The sequence below is a fragment of the Equus przewalskii genome, chromosome 11 (genome assembly GCF_037783145.1).
Source record: "Equus przewalskii isolate Varuska chromosome 11, EquPr2, whole genome shotgun sequence".
Classification (NCBI taxonomy): Eukaryota; Metazoa; Chordata; class Mammalia; order Perissodactyla; family Equidae; genus Equus; species Equus przewalskii.
Window position 1 is genome coordinate 10,002,995 of NC_091841.1, and position 17,764 is coordinate 10,020,758.

Consider the following 17,764-nt stretch of genomic DNA (forward strand, 5'->3'; position numbering starts at 1 on the left):
CCTAAGTCCCCCAGGCAAGAGAGATGATCCAGCTCGTTCCAGCCTGGCTGTTCCGTGGTTCCAGGTAGCATTTTGAGGTTATTGCCTATGCATCTGTTTGTGCAGGTGCTGGCCACTGGTTGTACGTCAGAGCCCGGGCTTCGGGGCTAGAGCTGTACCTCATTCAAATCCCCCCTCTGCCTCTTACAAGCTGTGAGATCTTGGACAAGTCGCTTATCCGGGTCTGTCTTCAGAGCTTAGCACAGAGCACTAGTTTGTCACATGCTGACTACTTGTCATCATTATTGTTACTGTTGCGCCTTAGATCAGGACACGGCAGATGCTAGGAAGGGTTGGGGGCCCCTTCTTTCACCCAGAATTCCTGGGGCTCTCCTGGGTGAGGGGATATGTGTGACTTTTAATTCAGAGCCACCAACACCTACACCAACAGCCAGCATGGACGCCTCTGCCTGCATGGGGATCCCCTTTTCTGTCTCAGCCCAGAGAGAGATGCTCAGGGCACCTTCTGCTTCGACACTTGTCTCACCTGGCTCGCAAGGGAAAAGGGACTGCGTAGAGGTTTTGCTTGTTTGTTTGGGCTGGAAAAACAGGTTTCTCCTTGCTTCTCCCTGGTTTGAATCCCTGGGTTTCTGAAACAGGATTTCTGCCATCACCCATTTGCAAACAGACTGCCCAGAAACACCTAGAAGGAGCATTGGGAAATTCGGATGGGCAGCCGTACTCCAGCCTGGGCCACTTTGAGAGGAGACCACACCCGGCTGAAGACGAGCCACCACGGAGCTCTGATCACACAGTGGCCACCACTAGACCCGTTTCCATGGCGATGTCTGGCTTCCAGCCCCAAGACTGGCTTCCTCCCCCCTTGCCCCAGGCGGGCGCCTGCCTCCATCGCTGGCTTGGGAAAACTGCTGAGGTCCCTGCCAGGGACCATCTGTGCTGGCTCACCTGCAGGGGGCGAAGGAGGAGAGCACAGGGCAGCTTTCCAACACTGTCACCAAGAAAATGCCCCACCCTCTACATCCATGCGCAGCCACATCCCAGGGCTCTCTCCTTGCCAGGTGTCCGCCCTGGGAGGGAGACAGAACAGATGCTAGGGTTCCAGGCTCCTGAAATGGTAGTGCTTCCAACTGCTTCTAAAAAAAGGGCAGCTCTGGGGTGGAAAATTACCACCGGCTCCATTAGCAATTAAGCAAATGAGGAAAGGCTGACTCAGAGCCTCAGGTGACGGTGCATATTGTCTGGAGGAGGGGTGGCTGCCAGGAGGGGACTGTCAAGATGCCAGGGGGCACCGCCAGGCATGGGGCAGTGAGGGCAGGCACAAGTCTGTGGGTTTAGTCTCTTTTACGCACATGAATGAAGGCCAAGGACAGTGTGAAAAGTACATTGTTGCCAGTCTAGGTCACAGCATGACAAATGTTAAAGCTAGAAGGGGCCTTTGTGATGATTTGGTCCAAATTCACTTTACAGGTGTGGAATCTGAGGCCCGGAGGCAAGTGTCTTGCCCAGGGCCGTGAGGTGGCCAGTGACAAGCCCCCTGGGTTTCAGGGTCCCAGCTCCTAAATGCAGGGCTCTGGACCGGAGTCAACTTTCTACACAGGCGCCGAGTGTGTGTAAGGCAGCTCAGTGGAAAGGTCTGGATAAAGCGATTAGTGCACTCGTCTTCCCTCTTTCATTTCTGTTATGTGAGTCCAGGCTCTCACGGATTAGTTTTGGGCTCCGGTGCGCCACATCCATGGTTATCAGTAAAACACAGTCTACAGGACATTTGGCTACGTGGGATAAGACCCGCTTCTCCTATTTTATTATGAAAATAAAAATCCTGGTTGTCATTAAAATATAATATGTATATATATAATATAAATGAAGGAATTGGGGCCAGCCAGGTGGTGTAGTAGTTAAGTTCACGCACTCTGCTTTGGTGGCCCAGGGTTCGCAGGTTGGGATCCTGGGCGTGGACCTACATACCGCTCATCAAGCTATGCTGTGGTGGTGTCCCACATACAAAATAGAGGAAGACTGGCACAGATGTTAGCTCAGGGCCAACCTTCCTCAAGCAAAAAGAGGAAGATTGGCAACAGGTGTTAGCTCAGGGCCAATCTTCCTCAAGCAAAAAGAGGAAGATTGGCAACAGATGTTAGCTCAGGGCTACTCTTCCTCACCAAAAAAAAAATTTAAATAAAGAATTATATGCACAGACTTAGAAAGTGAAGCCACTTCATAGCTTTCTTTGTGGATCATTTATCCTTTCTAAGAATCTTTGATTTTAATTTCATGTACCCTGGCTGATTTCCTACTTCCTCCAGAGGCCAGGGCTGCAGTAGGTACCAAGAGGACCTACGGTGCCAGGATCCCAGGAGTCCCCTTGTCCCTTGCCCACCATCTGGAGCAGAGGGGACCACTGGCTGCTGCACTGACTCTGCCAGTGACGGGAGTATTTTTAGGCTGAAGAGGAATCTCTAGTTTCCACCTAACTTTTCTTCTCAAGAATGATGTCAAGGTCCCGAGATGCCTTGCCCGGTGCTTGCACCCCCAGTGCTTGTATGAAGCCCCTTTGACTCAGTGCTCAAGCGAGGCCATCAAGGCATGCATGCACACACACACACGGGGACACACACACAGCACCATATGATCTCACAATTCTACTCACTCCTAGGTAGATATCTTTGAGAAACTTGCCCATGTGCACAAGCAGACGTGCATATTTGAATGTTCATAGCAGCATTTCCTCTAACAGCAAACAAACAAAAAGAAAACATCTAAATGTACATTAGGAGAATGGGATTGTGGTATATCCATACAATGGAATACTATACAGCCGTTAAAAATAAATGAACTATGTAGATCTGCATGAATAAAGCTCAAATTTTAATGTGGAGCAAAAAGAGTGTGATGCAATTTAAATAAAGTTTAAAACACACAGAAATACTCCATAGGGCTCAGATTTTTCACATACATGTAGTAAAGGATAAAAGGATAGAATGCTTGGGGTGAGAAACCCCAAATTCAGGATGGTGGTCTCCTGATGGTGGTGGCTGGGGGACTTCGACTGTATTTGCCAAGTTTCATAAAACTTGGCAGTGGTTCACGAGTGTCAACCCAATTATTTGTTCTGCATTTTATAGGTCTAAAATATTAAGGAAAAAAGAAAACACCAGGCAGACGACCCAGTTTGAAAGTATTTATTTACCACTGAAAGGGTTTTGCTCCAAAGTGTGACACCAGACATAGGACAACAATGTCTCATGCGTCTTTTTTGTGCTTCGGTTCATGATGGTAAAACAGACAGACACTTAGCATTGACAACAGGGAACACGGGCAGCAGAAACTAATCACAAGGACCAGGTCTCCCTTTGAATGGCCCTCCCCTCGATTTGGCCCCAGCTGCAGCCACCTGCCGCCCAGCACTCCCATAAATCCCAAAGGATTTGTCCCACCTTGCTCTCTCTACATGGCGTTGTTTGGGGTAATTTGTCACTCAACCCACTGAGTCACATCTCCACTTGAAATGGACAGACACGGGCAAGGTCTTGATCAACAGGCATTCAACCAAAAATATTGATTTGTTGCCAGAAGTGGAGTCACAGAGTAATGAGGGTGGCCCCCAATTCTCTATCCCCATCGCTGTGTCTGTGAAAGAACCCGGTCACCTGTGGGCAGCAGCCCAGTCTGAGATGGTCTCTCCCTTTAGGTTCACCTCTGCTTCACGCCCTTCTTAGAAAATGCTCCCTGGAAAATTACCAGGTGTTCCTTTCAAAAATGATCAGATGCGTCACACAGACACAATGACTCGAATTCGATAGTAAATTGCAAACGTATCTGGTACAAGGTAAGCTGATGCGAAGATCACTGAAGTTTTAAAATGTGGCAGTCTGAAATCTCCAGATAACTTAAAATTCACCAAGACGGAGTGTTGGTGGAAAAGCACAGTGATTATCTTCTCTTCTGTCGTTAATTGCATTGACGTGGAGGGCTGGGAATGGTCATTAGGTGAACAGTAATGTTCAGTGTCATGAATTTCTAGGGCAAATGTTGAGATGTCTGGTGTCTTCACCATGTGCCACGTCTTTTTCTGCCCACTCCCCATCCATCCTTCCTTCATTAATTCATTCAATAGATATTTATTGAGGACCAGGATCCAGCTTTATTCTAGGCGGTTGGAACACACTGTGTGAACACAACAGACACAAGCCTCTGCAAAAGCCAGCTCGTTTCTGGCCTGCCCGCTAAGTGAGGTGACGGCTGATACCTAAGACGTTCTGTGGTGGCATCTGACCCCTCTCAGGGGCAACCTTTGCCTTGGATTCTGGAAAACTAAACCTTGGAAATGCAGAAATGAACGCCCCGTGATGGATGACCGTGGGTGGAAGTGGTCATTCTGGGATCAGAGGCCCTGGCCAGCCAGCCTCAAACGTCCTTTGGTGTGACCGTAAGGCCGATGCATAGATTTATAAGAAAGTAGAACCCATGTGTCCCGCTTTTAAGTCCAGAATCAGACTTTTCTAGAATGGAGGAGCAGATGCTACGGAGAAGAGAATCCTGGTCAACTTAGATCCAGAATGTTTTGCTCTATTTGAGCCATGCCAACCAAAAAAGGAGATCAGAAAGGTGAGGGTGGTCTCAAAAACATGATAGAGGAAATCAGGAAGAAACGCTTTTTGTAAAAAAAAAAAACTCGGCAGGAGATAGTCAACATCAATGGTGAAGATCTCCAATGATCTCAAAGGCTTTCCCATTAAAGAGGGGTGAGAAATTTTTCCTGTTTCTTCAGAGCAGTGGTCTAATGCTTTTCTACTTCTGTACAGAAAAGGGAAATGATGACAAACGTCAGATTCTCAGGGAAAGGCTGAGAAGGACTTGACCAGTGGAAGGAACGAAGGACCGTCTGTATCCATCTCGTCTAGGAATTCTCCTTTAGATCAGGGGCTGCGGTGACGTTGGCAGAGTCTGGGCGTCAGGGCAAAGGAGTCCGAATGCAGAATCCACGTTTCTGGAAATGCCTGGGATGGTTCTGGCACTTTCCAGACGTTGTCAGCTGCCTACGTGAAGTATAAAGATGACCTGCTGATGGCCTCAGAGTGTCTTCAGCGAGGGAGCGCCTACAGCTTTTGAGCACTGTTTCATCTGTACATCGTTCACACAGATAGAGCCGCCATGACACTCGTCCTGTGGTACACACAGCCAACAACAGAACCCAGGAATCCCGGTTCACGGGAAAATATCATATTCACTCAGCACAGCTCTTTGGAATAATTAGGTAACTATTTGAAACCTAGCTGCTGGTTATTTGCTGATTAAGTGATAGATCCTGAACACTGAGGGAAGGAGGCCCATTGGCAAAAAACTTCATTTCCTGGCTAAAATTGTCTTCCTTCTCTGCCCGCACGTGGCCAGATGTAATAAACTAACTTAATATGTGGCCCCAGCTCAGTTCCTCATGAAGTGGCTGGAATGCTGCGAAGGGACAGGTCTGTCTCGGAGGGTCACTTGGCGTTGCTGGCGGATGTGACAACCGGTGCCACATACCCAACACACGATCCCCACAAGTACCTTGTCAGGGAAGGTCTTCCCGGATATAATAGAAACTGACTCTGAGACAAAACAAGAAAGTTATTCAACAAAAAGCACAAAATTCAGTCCAAGAGCAGGATCTGAAAAGCACAGACGAAAATATCAAGAATTAAAATAATGAAATGGAAAACAACAGCTCCCAAATTTCACACCCACAGTTGAGGTGTCCGGCGTTGGAACAGCTGCCCAGGGTGTTGGGGCCCCCACAAGGGCTGTGAAAACCTGTCTGGAATATTGTGGAGGGGGTTTCTCCACGAACAGTGCCCCAACCGCTGCATCAAAACGACTCAGGGCTTGCTAAGAAGGCCGGCTCCCGGGTCTCGGCTGGGAATACCAATCTGCGACGTCTACAGGGGGGCCTGGGAATTTGCTGGTGATCGTGCACACACTAAGGTTTGAGAACGGCAGGGTGACTGCCTTGAGTTGGAAGCGTGATTTAATGCTGGCTAAGATTTCGTCCCAGGATACTTTTATTTCCTTCATCATTTGTGAAATGCTTACTTTTAAAAAGCCACATTCTTGGCACCCATTATTCCCCGAATTAAGCTGTCTTCACATCTGAGCTGACCCCACCTGCAATTCTGAACACAGAATCATGTGTATTTGGTAAGTGTCTCTTCAGTAACACAGATGAGCAAGCTGTGTGCCTCAGTGTGACCTGGATGTCTCGTTTCCGCACACTGCCCTGCCCGGCTCGTGTTCTGGAAACGAGAGTGTGAAGAAAGAGGAATAGGGTCCTGGCCTTTGCAAACGCGTCTGTCTTCTGGGTGTCGGCATGAGGATGGGGCAGAAAGAGGAGGTCGCAGAGGACGGCTGGGGCTGGAGGGGCGGGGCGGCACCCAAGCAGGGAGGTGACCCGGGAGGCCTGCTACAGGTGCAGCTGGTGCCACATGGCGATCTGCCGGCGGGGGTTTTTGAGCATCTCCTCCCAGTGGCTGCGCTCGGAGCCCGAGGCGTGCAGGCCGAGGCTGCAGTGCCCAAGGGTGCAGCTCTGGCCCTCCGCGCTCTGGCCCAGCACCTCCAGCTCCACGCTGGAGGCCCGCAGCAGGTCATCTGGGAGCTCGAACATGATCATCTCGTTCCACACGGGGTTGATCTTGTGCTTGGCTCGTTTCGTCTGCTTCTTCTTCAGCTTCTGAGCCTGATGCTTTAAGGTCACCTTGACAGAGACGTCTGGGGAAGGACAGAGAGGAGAGAGAGAGACGGAGAGAAGGGCCAGGAGTGAGCTGCTGGGGTGTGGTGGGGCCCGGGGAGGATGGTTCCTCTCGGGGATGGAGAGACACGAACTCCGGCTCAAGATCCTCATCGAGGCTCCCTCCCCCTCCCTCTCCCCCTCCCCATGAGCCATGTATTCATTCAAAAATTATTGCATGCCCACCATACGGCAGAAACTGATCTAGACAAGGAGATGAACTTACACCCAAGTGTGGAAAACAGATGATAGGTAATATACAAGGCTAGACACTGGGTGGCCCTTGATGGGGTCATGCCAGAGTAGTCACGGAAACATCCTTGCATGAGCCTCTCAGTGCTTCATGTCCCACATCACACCAGGCCCAGGACAACGGCTCAAACGTCCTGCAGCTTGATTTCAAACTCAGACCAGAAAAACTAAGCTGTCCCGTCTCTTCATCCCCTCGGTTCTCCACTCACGCATTTTTGTCTTAGGACAGCAGGTCTCCTGCTGGTTGGTTGAGTTCTTCTCCTCTGTTCTTTTGGAAGTTTGACTTGAGGAGCCCGAGCTCACATGGAGGGTGAGGGCAGACTGCCTTGGCCCCCACGGGAACCCCACCAACAGAGCTGCCCCCCCAGGAAATCCGCCCACAGGGCACCAGGCGACCTTTCGTGGAACATCACAAGGCTCGGGACCGGCTTCCGTTTTCATTAGTCAAGGTTCCCGAAGCTAACGTGAGAATAATTGTTACTCTGTATTTATTGCTATAATTATCACCCCTAGGTGGTTAGTTTGTTATTTTAGTGGAGATATTTAAGAGACAGAGTGTTGAGCTGTAATTGTCCTGAAAGGAGCTATAAAAAAAAAAGAGCAGGAAGCAAAGAATTGCCTGGAGGGGATGAAGAAAAAACAGCGAACTCTGACCTTTGGCTCAGGAGTCTGTGAGCGAGACCAGCTCTTCTGATTTCATTCACCCAAGATCTTGTGCTCAAAGATTCTGATCACACTGGCAATTCTTTACATGTATGCTGCTATAAATGTCTATTTATTTATATCCTGCCAGGAGCACTTGGCTCCTGGGCCACTATCATATGGCTAACCACCGCTGCTGTCCTGCCCTGACAAGAGCGCCTGTCTGGTCCCCAAGACTTGAGGCCTGAGCTGGGGTATCCAGAAGGAAAAACTGAGGCTTCCAGAATGTTGAAGAGATGCTTCTTTGGGGATATAGGGCACAGATGCCCTAAACTCCAGGCCGCCCAGCCTGGCACCCACACACCTTCTGCCATCACCCACGTTCAGCTGGTGTGAGGATGGCAGGGTGGCAAAGGCTGGAAGACACAAGAGGCTGGAGTGTGCTTGGGGACGGCTGATGCTTCTTCTGGTGGATCTGCAAGGTGGGGACCCCCAGGCGGCTCCCACATGGGCCTGCATGGATGGCATTGACCCAGGACGTGAGTTTAAAGAATCGAGCGTGTCCTTCAGAATCAGTTTGTGAGTTCGGGGTGGAGGACACACCTGAGGCCGAGGGCACAGATGGACTCGAGCTCTGCCTCCCTGCTCACTGGTCCCCACCCCTCCCAGGTGCCACCTCCCCCTGAGAACATCCCTGGAGGCGGGAGGCGCCCTGGCTGTCCCCTCTCACACCCCACTCACCCTTCCCCAGGAGCTCCTTGGCCTGGTTGGAGTGGAGGTTCTTGGCCTTAATCAGCACGACCAGGAGGCGGTTGGCGGCCGGGAGGTAGCTGATGGACAGGAGTACCTCTCCCGTTCCTGCAGACGGCTCCTGGAACAGAAGACGGGACACGGAATGGGTGCCTCGCTTAGAGATGGCATCTGCCACGTTAACGAATGCCGAGGCTGGGGTCACACGGGACCGTATCCAACAGCATCCTGGAAACCATGTACCCACCAACGCCGGGTTCTCCACCCCTGCGGAAGGGAGGGCGGCGCAGAGGAATTACATGCGGTGTATGTTTCAATACGAGTCTGTTTCATTTGCAAACAGACTCTTGTGATTATCCACGTATCTTGGATTCACACCCAACGTATAAAACAGATCGAGGAGATGCCACTCAGGATGCGGCGGGGGCAGAGGGCCAGAATCCCCCTCACCCTTCCTCACCACCCCCAGGCTCCTGAGGCATCTCTGTAGATCTCTGGGATTCTGGAGAATGCCGTTTGAGAACCACTGCCTTGACCTGTCAGGTTCCTGGGGCAGTGGGGGGCTGTGATTCATTACTCTGTTTAAAAGATAATTCCTTCCAGCCCCTGCAGGGCTGAGAGAGTCAATAATGCACTGTACGAATGCTCAGCGGGGCCTGGCTTGGTCAACAGAATGACCAACTGCGTCAACGAAAGGCCAGTCAGACAAGGGAGGGCCGGGCCCCAGAAACGGCTGGCAGTCTCTGTGCTTTGCAGGAGGTGCTGACGCCCCTGTGAAGCACCCAGAACGCCCACCCCCTGTCTACAGCTTTACAGGGCGTCTCCACCGACATTTCTACAAGGCTTTGTTAGGAATTCCGACAAATCCACTGAGTGTCAAAAATGACCAAAAGAGTCCCCACAGGAGGCCCGTGGCTGTCACAGTCCAAGGACAGAGCTAAGACTCCAGAACCAGCCTGTGCGGGTCTCAGCGCCAATCCTGCCACTTGCCAGCTGTGTGACCTTGGGTGAGTCACTTAACTTTCCCAAACCTCCATTTCTTCATCTGGAAAATGGGAATAATAATATCTCCACCCAACAGGGTTGTGGTGGAAATTAAATGAGTTAATATTTCATGGTTTCGAATAGTGCCTGGCACATTCCATGCACCATGAAACTGTTTGCTTTGATCGTGACCGTTCGTTATCCAAGAAGGTCAACCAGTACTTCTCGAGGTTATTAAGTGGGAACATTGTTTCTGGGTGAATGGGAGCCGGGCTGGATGGAGGAGCTGGCTGGCCCTCTGCCCAGGCCACACACCTTTCATCCAGGAAAAATGTCAGCGTGACCCCAACAACTCCACTAGCCATATGATAAAATGATTTGGGAACTGCCAGCAACGTTGGCCATGGCGTGACTAATAGCAGCTAACGTTAATTCAACACCTACTTAGTGCTGGATGCAATCATGTATCTATCCCACTAGGCTGTAAGCTCCGGAGGGGCGTCCCCAGCACCCAGCACCCAGCACAGAGTTGACCCACAATAAATAGCTGTGAGAAAGAAGGGTGAGACGTCCCTTTCATCTTAACCACAAGAGTGGGAGGGACGCTGATTGTTGCCTTTTGAAGCATAAGACCCTGATGCTCAGAGAGGGCATGTCACTGCCTCCTGAGGTCATGTAGACAGTACGTAGCAAAACCGAGCCTTGGACCGAGGTCTGGTCCAACAGCAAAGCCGAAGATCTAAACCCGTGGCTCTCCGGCGCCCTCGGTGGACAGACCTCTCACTTCACGGTAGAGAAATGAGGCCCCGAGACTTGCCTAGGAGCTCAGAGAGGGGCAGTGGAGCTGGGAGGGGCACCAGCCTCCTGATTCAAGGGCACTTATTGGGGGTCGACGGTGGGCCTGGGCTGTGGCCACAAGGTGACCGGGCTTGAGCCCTCTGCTTCCCCCAGACCGGGTGAGAGGAGCCTGGACCCATGAGCCCGTGAAGGGCTCGTTCCCTTGGTGTTGGCTCCCAAGAGCCGGGGACGAGCCCAGCCAGCTGCACCAAAGCCAGAGAATTTGAACAGCATCTGCCCTTAACTTAAGCACCTGCCGACAAAAATAACCCTCTTTCTTTCTCCATCCTCTCCCTGGTTTTTCCCGCCCCCCCCCCCCCATCTTTCTCCTGGGCTCTCAATGAATCATTCAAGCTGCCCCCGGTCTGGGTCGCTCTGTGGTTCCCGGTGACGCACACGCCACTTTGGGCTGAGTGTCCTCCAGGAGAACTGGGCCACTGCTGACACCTCTGTTAACCCGTTCCGACCGAGAGAAGCAAGTCTCCTGGGCTGCGGCGACTGAGGGCTCCACCCGCCTTGTGCAAATGACCTGCCCCCTCCAGCTGGGGCGAGGGGCTCCCTAGCCTGGCCTTGCGACTCTCTCCTGCCTCAGACACTGAGAGCGCCACCTCCTACTCCTGACTCCGTGCTGCGCTCTGAGATTGTTCACGTTCATGGTGATGTGGTCCAGGCGGGTGTGAGACCGTATCTGCGGAACAGTGACCACTACGAGGAGGATGGTGGGGATGAGCCCTGAGCGCCAGGCTTTGTCTGAATCAATGCTGTGTCCTGGCTCCCAGCACGGTGCCTGGCGTGTGGTGGAAAGCCAGCAAGGAATCTGTGGAATGAATGAATGATTTTTGTCCTTCTAGGGGAGGGATGGAAGGGGGTAGGTCTCCGAGACGTCTGCCAGGATGGGCTGGATTTCAGCCCTTTGGGAGGTGGTACCACACCCTCCAAAGGCCTGGAGGAGCCCCTCCGTCTCCACAGAAAGCTGCTCTGCCAGCCGAGTAAACCCGTCTCGGCGCCTCTTCCCAGGGCCCCCCGCTGCGATTCCACAGCCGTCCCAAAGCACGCCCTAATTAGAGAGGGCGCCTGGCAACAGCCAGGTTCCCGCTGAGAGTGGCTGTCAATTTTCATCAATTTTCTGAGCCTGAGAAAGAGACAAAAAGAAGGCAAGGACGAGATCGTAGGAAGAAGGGGAGCAGGTGGGCGTGAGGCGGCCCCTGCCCCTCCTGCAGCGTCCACAGGAAGGCGCCTGCTCATTAGGCCTCACACGTGGTGGCACGGTGGCGGGAGGACAACACGGGACTCACATCCGGACCATCCCAGCCCCGAGGTCGAGCTTGCCGTGTCCCAGCTGGGCGACCCTGGGAGGGATACTGAACTACCCTCAGCCTCAGTTGCCTTGTCTGGAAATGGGGTTGTCACGGCGTCGCTCTTGCCTGGTCCGTTGGGGACAGAACTTGGGTAAAGCTCTAAGCGCAGCCACTGAAGCCTGGAAACCGCTCAAGAATCTGTCCTCTTCTTGGTATTTTTATTACCCTAGCTCAGGCGGAGGCAAACTTCTCTGTGAGGGGCCAGATCGTAACTATTTTAGATTTCGTGGGCTGTGCAGTCTCCAGATAAGGCGCTGACCAGCTGGTTGAGAGATGGGTCATCCAGAAAGTTCTCTCCAGGCACCATCACAGCAGGCCCCTGGATGAGGTCTGGACCCACGGGCCTGAGTGACCACACGTGGTCCTGCAGCCCTGACCTTCCCCGACCCCTCACTCCCTGGCCTGTGGGGACAACGGTCAGCTTTCCAGGGAACCCCTCTCCACACAGTGTGGCATCCCAGTAAACGCTTCTTTCCCACTGATGGCTCCCCAGCAGCAGCGGGGTGGGGAGAACCATCCCGGGCTGGTGACCACATAGGACACGGGTCTCTGGGGCTGCCCTGAGCCCCAGTCCCTTCTTCAAAGTCCAGCCCAAACACCACTGTGCACCAGGCCTTCTAGAACTTTCCATCAGAACACTTTGGGTAGGCCTCTCTTGGCCGTCTTAGGATTCAGCACAGGTCAGATATCATCATCCTCATCACAATCACCATCACCACTGCCCTCATCATTTGTCTGTCCCGATTTGTCCCTCCAGTCGGTTTGTTCTATGAACAGAGGGGGCTGTACCCAGTGTTCATCTCCCCAGCAGTGCCTGGCACATAGTAGGCGCACAAGGAGCATAAATGAATTTAGATGGGGATACTGCTGTCGCCATCAGAGCCAATACACTCCGAACAGGATGTTTTCCGTGGTGGCAGTGGGGTTGGGTGTGTGTGTCTTTCATGGCAGGTGAGAAGCAAAGCCACCAGGAGTCCCGAATCCTGGGCTGTGGGTCTACTCCAGTCCTCCGCCCTTCTCAAGCCTCCAGCTTGACTTTCACACCCTGACCCGGGCTGTGAGGGTCTCGGCAGTGTGTGCCCCGAGCGCTGGCCCAGTCCTGCCCTCCCAGGCTCCACCCCCACCCGCAGGTTTCATCTGTCCTGGGAGAGGACACCCTACCTTCAGTGCGGTCTTCAGCTCGCCCCACTGGGCAGCCCCCAGGGGCACGGACGCCCCATCCAGGCCCAGACGGAGCTCCCCGGCCACGCTGTGGCGGGAGAAGCGGTCGCAGGTCCTCAGGGTCAGCGTCAGGGTCGCGGCGGGGAGCTCCTCCTCGGCCAGGGGCAGCACCAGGCCCTCCTCCCACGTGGTGTGCAGCTGCCGCTTCTTCAGGGCCGTCTGGGCCTCCACAGAGCCCGTCCTGTTGGCCACGCTGCCCTGGATGTAGCAGTCACAGCCCCCGTCGTGGTCGCTGGTCACGGCTGCAGGCAAGGAGAGAGCAGCACAGACAGGCGGCTTCTGAAGCATCAGCGGAGGGATGGGCGTGGCCCTGCTCTGAGCTGCCGAATGCGGCTGAAAGGTCATGGCCTCGGGGTCTGGAAGACCCCAGACTGACCGCCTGGCTTTGTGGACTCACCTTTCAGCAAGACACTGAGAAACCACAGATCCTCCAAGGGGACCAACGTCACACACGCTGGTCTTCCCAGAGAACAGGGACAAGACTCGCTTCCTGGAGCCCTCCCGACCTCCTGACCCTGAGATGTCCCCAGGGGGCCAGGGCCCGCCAACTGCCCCCTGACTTTCACTAGTGTTGCTACTGAAAAGGTAATTGTTCTGTACTTTACGTATTTACCACCCAACCACTTGTGGCGTGAACCCCTTGGGCTACCTCAGGAATGGTGTTTTGTATTCTGAACTCTGGTGTCTTTAATGCTTCACAGGATGGAAATTTGCACCCGGGTGCTTATCGTGCTTATCGACTGGTGCCTCAGCTATCAGTTAGAAGGGGCAGCCGGCGCCTCCCAGGAAGGGAAGAGGAGGAGCTGGGCCTTGAGTCCTGATAGGAAGAGCTCCGCACGGAGCTTCAGGGGCCCTGGGCTCAGCCCTGGCTCTGGCACCAATAGTCAGAGTGATCTTGGACAGGTCACCTGATGTTGTTAGGCCTCAATTTCCCATCTGTGCAATGGGACGATTGTGAAGACCACAAGTAATAAAGTAGACGAACACACTAAAAAATCTTGAAAGAAAGTAAAAAGGTGGGGCTGGCCCAGTGGCATAGTGGTTAAGTTCACATGCTCTGCTTTGGCGGCCTGCGTTTTACGGGTTTGGATCCCAGGCACGGACCTACACACTGCTCATCAAGCCATGCTGTGGCAGCATCCCACATATAGAGTAGAGGAAGATGGACACGGATGTTAGCTCAGGGCCAGTCTTCCTCACCACAAAGGAAAGAAAAAATAAAAACACTTCCTCAAAAAAATTAAATTAAGTATGGAAGTCAGATTTATCCTGCCCACGGCTTCCAGCTTTTAGGAGCCAGAGTTGCCCATGGTTAGCTCTATTTCTTTGCAAACTCGTAGCTTTGTTTGCTGTTGGTAAAGTGAATTGTCAGAGTAGGTAGACCAGGGACACCCTGACCCCCATGGGAAAGACCACCTGGCTCTAGGAATCCAGATGCTTTGCTGACCATTCAGAACACCCTCTGTGTCTGGCATGAAGCCCTGTCCAACGGGAAGGCACCTGGGGCAGAGATGGCTAGCAATTCACCAAAAACCCACTTCCTTTTCCTGTTGGTACCCATTAGGCCACATTTCCCAGGCTGCTTTGCAGTCCGTGGCCATGTGACTGGGCTCCAGCCAATGGGCTGTGAGCAGGAGTGATGCATGCGTGTGCGGGTTGTGGCTTTTAAGGCCCGGTTGTGCCCTCTCCGAGTATCCCCAGTAAATGACAAGGGGGCCTGAGGGGGTTATGGAGCCACGGAGCATGGTCCCTGAATCACCATCCAGAGGAAGGACGTCCACCAACCCGGGATCTCCCCTTTGGACTGTCACTTAGAGAGAGAAAAACCCCTGTTCTAGGCATCCCGCATTTCCGGGTCTGTTTGTGACAGAGTGCGAACCCAGCAGCCGCGCTCCCGCCAGCCACAGGTGCCCCCGTCCCGCCCGCACAGCCCCTCCGGCGGAGACGGACACACGGAAGTCCGAGAAAGTCAGCTAAACGCCTACCTTCCAGGCGAGTGACAAACAGCTCCGCCTTCTGCCGGTCGTAATCCAGGCGGTACTGGAGTTTGGGCGCTTGGTTCCAGCTGGCAGCCTTCTCAGGGTTCCAGGTCTCCATGACACAGACATCCTCCACCACACCTGCAAAGAGGGGCAAGCCGTCACTGCCACCCGCGCCGCGGTCCTGTCCCCGCATCACACCTTTCCCGTCTCTGCCACCTGTGGCACAAATCTAAACCGGAGCTTCCTGGTGCGGGGGGGAGGGGGTGAACTCGTGGTGGCTGCACCAGAGCCATGCCGGTGTCCCGGGCATTACATTTCCAGAGGCCGCGGCAGCCCACCCAGTCGGCAAGACACGGGCTCGGTGTCAGACACCAGCTGTTGCACAACAGTCACGTGACCTTGGAGAAGATCCTTGACTTCTTCGAACCTCAGTTTTCTCATCTTTACAATGGGAATGACAGATGGTCCTTCTTCCTAGAGTTACTGTGAGCATTAAACTCACGTAAAGCGGGGAAAAAAGCCCAAGGCGAGCTTTCAGTAAGGGGAACTGTCACAGCCTGTGTCACTCGTTCTGGTCACCCTGCTTCCGCGAAACCAGCCCCAGCCCGTCTGCAGCTCCACCTCTCCCACAGCGCCCAGGTCCTGCTCCCCAGGAGCTCATGGCTGGAGACGAATGTCGCAGAACGAGGCAGGAGCAGACGCTGGGGGACAAGGTCAGGAAGAGTGGATTTGACGTTAGCGAATGTTCAATAAATACTTGCTGGATGAGGGATGACCTTATCTTTAATTCAGAAGTTCCCAAAACCACAAATATTGCTCACTCTGCCCCTCACTTGAAGAGGAGCCAAACATCTGGGAGATTCCCTTTAGCAGATGTTTTACAAGAATTAAAGGATCCAGCGGCTACTGCAGCCTCCACTTTAAGCATATGGAAATTTAAAAGATTTTCGATTTTCAGAATGAATTTCAAGGGCAGAAATATAAAGGAGCATTTAATTTCCAAAACGGTTCATTATTGGGTCCCTGCAAGTAGTGGAAACGCTCCCTGGAGGGTGTGAGAGAAGAAGAGATGGACCAGGATGTGAGCAATGGTCATAAAGAGAAGCAGAATGCTTGTGACTTCCAAGGACACCACGGGGACAACCGCAGCAAGATCGGTGTCAGAAGGAGCTTGGTGGCAGCCTCGAGAGCTCTCAGAGCAGAGACCACCTGAGCCTTCAGAATCAAGACCAAGGGGAGATCAAACCAAAGGCAGCACCAGCTGGAAACGCAAGAGGGGACTCAGCGTCAAGAAACAGCACTTCAAGCCAGCAAGGAGCCACTGAGCATCAACGCTGGGGTGGGGGGCACATCGTGGGGGCGGTGTCTGTTCCACCTGGCGTCCTCCTCCCCCCGCTCCCTCGCCTCTGGTCAATGTTGCTGAACTAATCAGCTCTTGATGGATTGCTGTGGACTCAGGACTCAGTCGTTGCCTTCTAGGGGGAGGAAAGGAATGAGGAACCATGAAATGGAGAAAACGAACGAACGTGTTCTGAATTCTTCAAAGTCCCGGACTCTGATGTGCTCTCCTGCCCTCCTTGGTGGAGAGTGTCCACTCTGGCTTCATCTTTGAGAAAACTGGGTTTCCCAAGGAAGGGGAGCCCTTCTGGGATTACGATTATGATGACCACCCCCAGGGGCCCTCGTGCACCTTGCCCCCCGCCCTCCAAGTTTAAGCTCTTGAGTCCTCCATGAGTCTATTTTACATCTATCTAAACGTGGGCTGCAAACCTGGAGGCAAAAAGCCCACCAGGATTCGTTCATGCCACAGGCACTACGTAAATCTGTTCTTGAAGCAACCCCAGGCTGATCACTGTGTTCTGGGCTGAGTTGGGGGTCACCCACTCAGTTGCTGGCATCAGGTACAGCTGTATCCAGGCTAGATGTGTCAGGCCGAGGGAGGTCAATGTCACAACTGGCTGCGCTGCCTCTGTTCCCACCGTCTCCCTCTCCAACCAAAACAAAACCCCGAGCCACACAGCAAGCCATTCTCCTGGCTGTATTTTTTGCCTCCCTAAGACAACCCTCCATTCTCCTTGGGTTAGGGACTGTGTCTCTGCTTCACAAATCCGTCCCCGTGTCCAGCACAGCCCTGCAGCCCTGAAGGGGTGCCATTCTTGATGCTGATGCTGATGAGAAAAGAAAGAGTAATAATAATATGTCTCGATTACGTCCTTTGCATGAAGCCCTAAGTTGAGCACTTTATATGCATTATTTTATTTACACTTTACAACAACCCTACCAGGCAGGTAATAGTACGATCCCGTTTGATAGATGAAGAAACTGAGACCCAGAGAAGTTAGCAACATCACCAAGGCCACACAGTGAGCATATAAAAGGTCAGAGAATTAATCCTAGGACTCTGAAGCCCGTGGTTTAATCCCGGCTGTTTATCCCCTCTCCACAGTTGCACACACGGCTTGAAAGGGACTCTCCAGTTCCCAGTGGGAAGCTGGAGGCCTCGAGGGGATGCGACGTGGCCCCACGGCAGCAGGAATAAAGGACTGTGACTCCGAGGCCCTGGGTCCATCTGCTTGCCCGGTGTTAAATGCCGCGGATGCCGGGGCTGGCCACGCCCAGCATCTATAGAGATGCTCTCAACACTCCTCCCAGCCCTGGCCCCCAGGAGAGTCGCCCAGGGGACAGCGAGTGGCTGAGGACCCCTACCATTCTGAGGAAGGATGAACAGCTCCTCGGTGACCTGTCTCTTGAGGCGGCTGTCCCTCGGGGCCTGGGGGCTGGCGGGCGCCGGCTCCTCCGTGGGCCTCAGCGTGTAGTCCGTGTAGTTGATGACCTCTGGGGCCGTCACGGCCGGCCGGGGGCCGTAGATGTCTGGGAACTTGAGGAGCGCTCGGGGCTGCACGGGCTCCGCGGATTTTTGGACGTTGAACTGCAAACACAAATCACTGTGATTAGCCCACAAGAGGACGTCCCGCCTG

At 53.3% G+C, this 17,764-nt stretch overlaps 1 protein-coding gene across 1 annotated transcript in view; it reads right to left on the reverse strand.

The window, feature by feature from the left end:
* Positions 1 to 3,163: 3,163 nt before the first annotated feature.
* SYT13 (synaptotagmin 13) overlaps positions 3,164 to 17,764 on the reverse strand; it is a 45,442-nt gene continuing 30,841 nt past the window's right edge. The window contains exons 2-6 of the mRNA XM_070563832.1: positions 17,493 to 17,715; positions 14,790 to 14,924; positions 12,745 to 13,046; positions 8,396 to 8,525; positions 3,164 to 6,741 (exon numbers count right to left, since the gene is read on the reverse strand). Coding sequence (XP_070419933.1) covers positions 6,437 to 6,741; positions 8,396 to 8,525; positions 12,745 to 13,046; positions 14,790 to 14,924; positions 17,493 to 17,715 — 1,095 coding nt within the window. The 3' untranslated portion in view covers positions 3,164 to 6,436. The remainder of the gene's footprint in view (positions 6,742 to 8,395; positions 8,526 to 12,744; positions 13,047 to 14,789; positions 14,925 to 17,492; positions 17,716 to 17,764) is intronic.